A 10,145-nucleotide genomic window follows, 5' to 3' on the forward strand; every position below is an offset into this window, starting at 1 on the left:
AGAATTAATATAAATATATTTATTATAATTGTCCCCTGTGTTAGATATTTCTGTTCAACTTGCAGAAGACAGGAACAGCAGCCAAAACAGGAGTAGAATGCACACCTTTGCTGCAGACAGTCTGTTTATCAAAAGCTTTTGCACCCATGAGTCTAGGAGCTAGGCAGTTTGACATTATATGCCCCTTCTTCATGTCTTCATCTGTTTCATTCAAATTATTTTGACAAAAAAGAGCAAACTCTCTGATAATGTGTTGGCCTGAGCACAGCCTTCAAATGACGGCCAATGAGGTAATATTAGATAACAGTTAGTAAATTAAAGTCAATTAGCAATGCCAGAAAGTTAGTTATCATCAGTTTTGTATATTTTACTGTTCGCTGCAACACATCATGCATTTTAAGACCTATTTATTGCAACACTTAATATATTTTAAGACCAGCTTCATCTAGCAATATTCATTAAACAATGACCAAAATGTACCCAGGCCCTTTATAAATAAATGTATATGCTTTTCGTTCAAAGAATGGGATATTATATTTATTCATTCCAATTACTTTTGCATATATCACTTAAACTCACCAATGAATTTAGCAAGAAATAATTTTCACATAGCTCCTGCGAGGCCTTGCAAATGTCATCTCTGGTAAATCAACCAGAAAAGGGGCACCAATTAAATGGACAGCTTGAAGCAGGATAGATGAGATCATCACAATGCCTGAAATTGTGCTGCATGCGCAACTGTCAGTTTTATAATGCCTAGGTAGTTGATTTTAGATAACAGAACTTCTAAAAGTTGCCAGACTTACTATAACACTCATCTAGTTTGGGGTGTAGATCACCTGAATCGTGAAACAAAACAAGAGAGTAAGGCTAGAGCTGGGCAACTTATGAAAAAGGGTGGGGTGACAAGGCCCTGGCTAAGGGTACTGAAGCCATCTGCAGGGTTTCTCACACTCAGCACTAGTGACATTTTGAGCTGAATAATTCTTAGTTAGGGGCTGGGAGCTGTCCTGTGCATTATAGGATATTTATTTAGCGGTATTCCTGGCTTCTACTCACTAAGTTGTCAGTACCGTTCCCCCATCTCTATTGTGACAGCCAGAAATATCTGCAGACATTGCCAAATATACTCTGTGGAGCAAACCAACCCCTTGAGGATAACTGCACAGCACTTTTTCTGAGAATCAGAAAAGCCAATATGGGCCTAAGCATTTGCAGCATGATGATAGGGATCAGCTGTAATTCATCTTCACTGAGAAAGAAGGAAATTATATTTCAGGAGGTAGAATTGAGGGGAGGAGTAAGGAATTAATTTGTAACAGGAAGTCAAGAGTTCACTTGCAATATGACATAGAGGAGTAAGAAAATTAGGGATGATTTAAGTCCCTTTACCATTTTATTGGGTCATTTCAGAGAGAATAGCAGCCTGAATTAACCAGAATTAACTCATCTCTTCATTCACTATGCCTCGGGAATTTCAGACATAGCTAGGTTAAAGAATTTTAAAGCCCAATGTTGGTATTCCTTTGGGGCCACTTTCATTACTAGAGTGGAGGAAAGAAGCCAAGGACTCCATCCCTTTTCACCCATCTTCCCACTGGGCCCTAAAGAATCCCATTCTGTGAGTGCTTTGGGCCATAGGCTGGTGCTTCTGACCGAAAAACTATAAATCCCTCACTGAGCTATGATATAAAAAATAAAAAAAAAAAAATAGGACTATTGGTAAGTGATTAATCTATAGTCTTCTTTACCTCCCAAGTGTTTCCTATTACAATATTTAAATTTTCAAATTTCTAGACAGCCCCAGTTTCACACTGGGGCTCCGGGAAGTAATATATATATATATCAGAAAGTTGGGAAACAGAAATCACAGAATAAGGTTGTGGGACAAGAGGCAGGAAAAAGGTTAGCACCAGAGAACACCCAAGATTGGCAATTGATACAGGGACCTTAAAACCAAGGCTAAATCAGGCCCTGCAGTGAAGGGCACCTCCAGGGCACAGCCTAGGACTCCAAGTGAAGATAGGTGAGGTGAGGTTAGTGTAACAGCCAGTAAATAAAAACCAAGCTAGAATGCTATGCATGCAATTAGTGTTAAGGTTAGACACTGGTATATTTTAACACAAGAAATGCAAACTACAATGAATTCAAGTCGACAAATGTTTTTGATACCTTTCTAAGTACTTCTAGGGACAAAAAGATGAATGTTTGCCTTTAAGTGCTTATAATCTATTAGGAAGTTTTAGACAAGGTCATAAAATTCTTTTAAAGCAGAATGTTTCTACTCCTATATATTTATCCAAGAGAAATGAAAATATATAGCCATACAAAAACTTGTAGATAAATATTCATAGCAGCATTATTCCTAACAGCCAAAAAGTAGATAAAACCAAATGCCTACAAACTGATGAATTGGATAAACTGTACGTGGTATATCCATATGATGGAATATTATTCAGCAATAAAAAGGAATGAAGGTCTGATACATGCTACAACAAGGATGAACCTTGAAAATGTGCTAAAGAAGCCAGTCACAAAGGACTACATGTTGTATAATTTTTATTTATATGAAGTTTCCAGAATAGGCAAATCCATCAAGAGAGAAAGTAGATTGGTAGTTGCCAGGGGCTGCAGGAAGAGGCAGATGGGGGCTAACTGCCAAAGGATATGGAATTTTTTGCTTGAGTGATAAAATGTTCTAGAGTTAGACAATGGTGATGGTTGCACAGCTTTCTGAATATATTAAAAGACACATTAAAGGTGACTTTATATATATATGATTGTCTCAGTAAAGCTGTCACCAAAAAATAAAAGGATGAAAAATAGAATATACTTTATGCCTTAAAAGAGGTAGTAAGTGCTGTGGAGATAAGAATACCCCCACCTCAGAGACATGAGCAGTTTCATAGGAGAGACCTCATCTATGAAAGAAAGAAAACTCTCCTTTTTTGTTTTCTCCCTAGAAGCTTATGAACAATATAAAACCTTCTATTCTGATGAGGAAATTATTTTTGAATATTGGGGGGCTAGAAAAGAAGCCCATTTCTGAGCAAGCTCTAAGAAGAACATGCATACTCAGACAGGAGCAGATCTATCCACTTGCCCTGCAATGTCTAACTGGGGGAGCAGCCAAGCCACACAGTCAGCTAAGAAAGCTCCTGCCACTGAGTAGATTCTCATGAAGTGTTAGCTGCTGTCCCAGAAGCAGCAGCAGCTCTGATTTTCATAGTACGGACTTCTGAGCTACTTAGGACAGTGATTTATTAAACTTGAGCATATAGAAGATTCACCTGGAGGGCTTGTAAAAGCACAGAGTGCTAGGCCCCATCCCTAGAGTTTCTGAATTAGTAGGTCCTGGGCTAGGGCTTGATAATTGGCATTTCTAACAAGTTTCCAGGTGACACTGATGCTGTTTATCCAGCAGGGTGACCAACATCTGGGTTTGCCCAGTATTCAGGGAGATTCCCAGGACCCGGGGACTTTCAAGGCTAAAACCAGAAAAGTCCCAGACAAACCAGCATGAATCGGTCACCCAACTAAATTCATGAATCATACTTTGAGGACCACTGTTTATGGAGATAAGATAAAATTTAGATTTGAAGGGTGAGAGGAGGAGGAATCCAGAATGACTCTTGAATTTCTGACCTAATAACGTCAGTCTATGGTAATGCCAGTAGGTCCCAAACCTTGCTATATCTTGGAACCAACTGGAATTTTTAAACCATACTGATGCCCGGACTCCATCTCCCGATATTCTGATTTAATTGGTAAGAAATGTTACTTGGGTGGCAGGATTCTTAAAGCTCCCCAGGTGATTCTAATGTGCAGTAAAGTTTGGGAACCACATGCCTTTCTTTTATAATTGAACCCATTAGGATAACAGGTATGTGGGGCAAATTAATGAGTTTTAGGTGTTCAGGAGCCATTGGTATTTCTCAACCTGGATTGCATATTAGAATCCTGTGGGGAGCATCTTTTTTTAATTAATTAATTTATGATTTTTTTAAAATTAAGTTTATTGGGATAACATTGGTTAATACAATTATATAATTTTCAGGTGTACATTATCATTTGACATCTGTGTATTCTGTTGTGTGTTTACCACCCAAAGTCCAGTTTCCTTTAGTTACCATATATTTGACCCCCTTAACCCACTTCCCCCCAAACCGTATATTTGACCCTCTTTACCCCGTCCACCTCCCCTTCCTCCACCACCCCACTAGTAACCACTAGTCTATAGTCCTCTAGTAACCACTAACCTATAGTCCACGTCCATGAGTCTCTGTTCGTTTGTCCTGTTTATTTGTTGCTTTTAGGTTTATAGCCCACATATAAGGGATATCATGTGGTTTTCAACTTTTTCTGTCTGGCTTATTTAGCTTAGCATGATTATCTGAGGTTCATCCATGTTGTTGCAAATAGCAGTATTTCATCTCTTCTTATGGCTGAGTAATATTTCATTGTATGTATGTACCATAGCTTCTTTATCCAATCATCTATTGTAGGACATTTCGGTTGCTTCCTTGTCTTGGCCACTATGAATAATGTTGCTATGAACATCGGTGTGCAAATATCTTTTTGGAAATGGGTTTTCAAGTCTTTGGGGTAAATACCCAGTAGAAGGATTGCTGGATTACAGCAATTGGTAGATCAATTCTTAGTTTTTTGCGGAAACTCCATACTGTTTTCCATAGTAAAATTGGTGGGCTGTACCAATTTGCAGTCCCACCAGCAGAGTATAAGGGTTCATTTTTCTGAGGAGCATCTTAAAGACATTGACACATGGGTCCCACCCCTAAAGATTCTGATCGAATTGGTCTGGGTTAGGCCTGAGCATTGATAGTTTAAAAGTCTCTCCAGGTACAAATCATAAAATATTATCCAACTTTAAAAAGAAAGGAATGAAGCCTGTAGGCAGGAGTTCTGAATCCAGGACAACATCAGAACTGGGGATCTCATGTCATCAAAAAAGTGTAGCTGGATAATTGATCGAAACCACATGCTTTGACCAAGGAAAGGGCAACAAGATTGCCACCTAGAAAAAGTGCTCAGGGTCAGGTGGCCCACACAGGATGGACCTTCCTAAGGCTCCATTCTGGATTCTCCTATAGGTCTTTGTAAGGTTTTCTATGAGGCTATTAGTCCAAAACTGCAGACTTTTATAACAGAGGCAGATCATTTTCAGTTAGAAATGCTTCAGGAGGGGATGCTTCTCAGTCATTTTCTTATGATATTTGACGTCCAAATAACCCCCAAGCTGTGCAAGTAGCTTAGATCACAGACTGGGAAATTTGCCTAAAATGAAGCCTTTCAAAACACTCTTTAAAAGATTTTATAAGGAAGCTGGCATCTGAGTTTCGGAGAGTGGCATGCAAGGCAAAGGAACTGGCATGAGAAGAGAGTTCAGCAAGCAGGAACAGGAAGTGATGTTCTCGTGCATGAGTGCAGGAAAGTGAGATTAGAGGGATAAGGATGTGGGATTAGCAGGATAAACAAAGAATTCTTTAGAAAAAGCCTTGAAGGCCAGAGTGTCAAAAATAATTCTCACTGGCAAATATGTGACAAATATTTTTTACACTACTCAAATAAATACATTAAAATGATGAGGTATGATTTCTTTGCTTTTTAAATTGACAAAGCTTTAAAAATCCATAATGCTCACTGTTGGTAATGGCTCAGGTCATAGGCTCTTGGTGAGTATAAATAGGGACAAACTGTCTGAATGACGGTTTGATGGTAACATCAAAAGCTTTACACACACATGCTCTTTAATTCATTATTTCCACTCCATTTGATATATCCTGGGGAATAATTAAAAGGCATATTAAAGGTGTCAATTAAAGATATGAACAAAGATTTAGCAAAAATATTTATAACAGAATATTAGAAATAAAGTACACATCATCGGGACATTTGTTAAATAAATTCTGGTTCCTGCATTCATAGGAATATTATCCAGTAATTTTAAACACTGATGCAGAAGAGCCTTTTACTTTTTCTCCTCCCAGCCCACGGAGATGCATGTATACTCCCATGTATGTCAGGGCTCCCACAACAGTGATTTGGGGGGCCCTCTATCTAGAGGGGCATAGTGAAATCTAAAACAAGGACACATGTTTTGTTTGTGGAAGCCCCCAGTTGATCCTGATGTCCCTCACTAGATTGAAAATCACTCCTGTAAAAATGTATTTGTTGGTACAGAAAGATGTCTGGGATATATTGATTGGAAGAAGTATATAATGTATCATTTTTGGAAAATATTTACATGCAATGAAAAAAGTATGGAAGAACCACTTTTCTCTAGGTGGTGGTACTATGAATAATAATTCCTTTATTTTGTCCATTTGATTTTTCTATTTTTTCAATAATGAGTTTACACTAATTGTATAATTTAAGTATTTTTTCTAAATAACAAGATGGGCAAAAATAGGTTGAAATTAAAATATGCAAAGAAAATTACATTTGTTTCTTATTATTTCCTACAAATGATCATATTCTGTAGTTTCAAAATAGACAACAAATATTTGTAAAAATTATATACACTCTTATTTTTAAAGGAATTGGGCTCTATCAGTATTTTGTGTCCCTAAAGAGTAAGAACCATCAGACAAAATTTCAAATCATTAAAAATTGATGTCGATTATTATCTTTCAGTGTCTAATTTTAATCTCTTTTTTTTTAACCTAGCAGAATTCGATTTAATCATTTTCTGACAAAAGAATGCAATTTCAACTGACCTTTTTTCTGCACCTTGGTGAGTATGTTGAAATTCATTTTCTGCTTTGTATTGAATTGTTTTAAAATATTTAGTAGAAATAGTTTTAAAACATATTCACCTCTTTTTCCTATGCTATTTTATATTTGCATGGCTCTTCTGTTGTTTGTGTCAAGCAACTAAAAAATTCACTCGAATATGTTCAGTATCCATGCATAGTTGTTTCTATCATTCTTTAATGGAATATTATCATCAGCAGATAAGTAGAATAAGATACTTAAAAAAGTAAAGTACTGTTAGATTCTTAATTTACAAATATAATGCATTTTAAAAATAGCTCTGCTTTGAATGTCGTGCTTGTCCCAGAGATGAAGTTTCATGAAGGATTTACAGGCAAAATTCCTTCTTCTAACTAAGCAGCAGCTCTGAGCTACAAGGCCAAATTCTCCGTGCCTCTGCTGTGTTTAACAAGCTGAGAATAATTTACATTAGTCATAGAGAAGATGTTTCCAACAATTACTCTCTTTGATCCTGATTATAACAGACCTGCTTTTGGTTACTAAGTACTAACTAAATTGCTTAGAATCTTCTCCTCAAAGATTCATACTGAATTTCTTTGCGACAGCAAACTTTAAGAATCTCATCTTTTAATTTTGCAATTTTTAAACCCTGAGGTAGTTTCTTAGTTAGATTAGCTGGTAATGAAGGAAAGAACAGCTCTAGATGGGAAATGCTCTCTGTTGAAAATTCTCTGCCTCAGAGAGGTGAGTCACAAGCCAGTGGGAGTGAAGACTCATTATGCTGCACTCCCCAGGACAATCTAGATTTGGCCTCAGATAGTCAGAGAAGAGTTATTTAATCTACATCTGCCTTGGACGTTCTCTTTGGGACTACACCAACATTCAAAATCAGAAGCAACCACTGATTTTGCTGTACCTCCTCCCCAGCCTCCATAGAGGATAATTTATACCTTGCCAAAGTTCTAAACCACCCCACAGTTGCTCAGAAAGTCCCTCTCAATCAGGAGTCCCCTCTCTCTGGAAGAAAGATCTTCAAAACTAAATTAGCTTGGGCAGAAAAGATCCTGGACTTCTAAACCTAAGGTACTCTGATCTAGCTCAAATCTCTGGGGTTGCCTATGGTTGAATTACCTACCAGTTTAACTCTACGTCATCAACTTGGGCATTTACTGGTTTGTAGTTTGACCATAGGCATTTATATAAATACTGGAACATATTTAAATACTTTGTCTTGCATTCTGACTAAGGAAAATAAGGGGAAAGAATCATAAAATGCGCGTCAGCCCCAGGTTTTGGGAACTGGATGCAAAGTGCGAACTTTATCTAATGTACATTCTTTATACATTTTCTTACTCATAATAAATGTGTGTGAGTACATAAATGCATGGGTGTATTTACAGCCCCTAAAAATTTGAAGTACACTTTAAAGTATATAAAAACATCTCATGTGTTTCAGAAAATTATAACTATACAAAATTACTGAGAGATTATATAATAATGGTTATTTCTACAAAGCAATCCTTCACTTTACAGAAAATTTGCTGTGCATTTTCATTAAATGACCAGATCTCTTATAGTCATTATTAATAAGATCCTATTTTCAAACCGTATGTCACTTTTAAGAAATATGTTGATTTTTTAAAGACATAAACACCTTTATTCTCTGAATCAGTTCCAACCTATTGCTAATATAATGATCTGGCAACTGAATTATTAACCCAGGAAGGAAATTGCTGAGTGTGTTTATTTTCAGGCATGAGGCTTTAACTACTTACATTTCTAGCCACTTTTTGCCAAATATTTTAGACCTGAAATTTATTTAGAATATTACGTAAATAATAATAGTTCACTTTCCCTAAGTCCCAGAATAATTTTATTTCTGAAAAGTACACACCTGATCAAAACAAGTTTGGCCAAGTCAGTTTATAAAAACAGGTTAAATCTCTAAGGCAACAATTCCAATAAAATAAGTCAGGATGGAACTTGTCTAAAAAATAAATCCCTGGAAGGGAAGTCTAGTTAATCCACATGTAAAATTAGCAGAGATTTTATACCTGACCTCGTTTCAAAAAGCCTCTGTCAGTTGGAATCCAAACTTCTGATTAGTTATTTGTCTAGGAAATAAAAGGAATCTGTATTTGGGCTGTTGGGTGAATAAAAGGAAAAATCCATTTTAACCAATCTAGGATCATTTATTATACAATGAAATAAAAAATTTATGATGGAGCTAAATTTCTTCACATATCTATTTCAAAGAAAAGGAAGGAAATGTGCCTTTGTCTTAGAATAAGAATCTTTGCAATGAGGTTGAAGACAGAAAATTCCCCGTTCAAACTGACATTTGTAATCCGTGGGACAGGAGACATTATGTATCATATTCTTAGCTGTAGAACTGTGATCTATGTATGATTACTGCCTGAAAATAATCATAAAATAACCAGAGGGAAAGAATACTTGAAGGGATAGGGGCAAAATGGCATAAATGATAGAAGTTTTGTTCACCTCCTCTTGTGACCAAATCAAAGTAGTGACAGAAACATGGAGCAAACAGCAAGCAGAGTCACCTGGCGTCTAGGTGAACAGAAGCCCTATGACTAGGGAGAGAAATAAGAAATCATCTTGCAATGGTAGGAGGTGGGACGGAGCAAGGACACAAGGCTGCCCAGTTCCCAGTGGCTGAGTGGAACAGAGTCTACTGAAGCTGCTGCCAACAGCTCCAGACATTCCTCTTAAAGGGACCATGTCCAAGACCAGAATTTTGCGGTGACAGACTCACTGGGTCTGAGCACCAGCCCTGAGTTGGCTGCTTGGGGGAACCAAGGACTTACAGGGGGATACTAAGTTGTTGGAGTGAGAGCCAGAGGCGAGGCCCTCTCCCAGGCAGAAGTGCTGGTGGTATCCAGCTGGTGCTGCTTCCCCACACTCTCAGTGTGGGGAAGCAGCACCGCCATAGCTGAGACTTCTTCAAACTGAGTAACAGAGGTCGCTTCGCTCAGAGGATTCTCTGAGACTCTGCCTCCCCCAACCTCACAGCCCCACCCAAGCCACATCCAGGTGTGTTCTCTGCCAGTCCAATGCTTCTTGCCAAGCAGCTCCAAGACTCACATTGGTGTCAGCTGACCTCGGTTTCTGGCATGGCCTCTTGAGGCAACTATAAGCACAGCATCTGTGGATCGCTTAGTGAATCTTAACTGGTGGCCCCAGAGGGGACCAGGCTGGGGCTAATCTTGGCCTGTAGCTGAACCCCTCTCAGAACTCCTACTATAAGGTGCCAATGGACACGTACTATAAGAAGCCACACTAATAAGACTGGGAGACTTAGGAGCTTTGCTTACTACATAGAAACAGACACAGAAAGGCAGCCAAATGGGAAGACAAAGAAGAAGAAACCATATGAGAGAACAAAACAG

The 10,145-nt window shown here is 37.9% G+C and overlaps 1 protein-coding gene across 1 annotated transcript in view; it reads left to right on the forward strand.

The window, feature by feature from the left end:
* Nucleotides 1–6,686: 6,686 nt before the first annotated feature.
* Nucleotides 6,687–10,145, forward strand: part of LAMB4 (laminin subunit beta 4) — a 98,089-nt gene continuing 94,630 nt past the window's right edge. Inside the window, exon 1 of the mRNA XM_023537988.1 lies at nt 6,687–6,754. Coding sequence (XP_023393756.1) covers nt 6,721–6,754 — 34 coding nt within the window. The 5' untranslated portion in view covers nt 6,687–6,720. The remainder of the gene's footprint in view (nt 6,755–10,145) is intronic.

Source organism: Pteropus vampyrus, unplaced genomic scaffold, assembly GCF_000151845.1.
Source record: "Pteropus vampyrus isolate Shadow unplaced genomic scaffold, Pvam_2.0 Scaffold208, whole genome shotgun sequence".
NCBI lineage: Eukaryota > Metazoa > Chordata > Mammalia > Chiroptera > Pteropodidae > Pteropus > Pteropus vampyrus.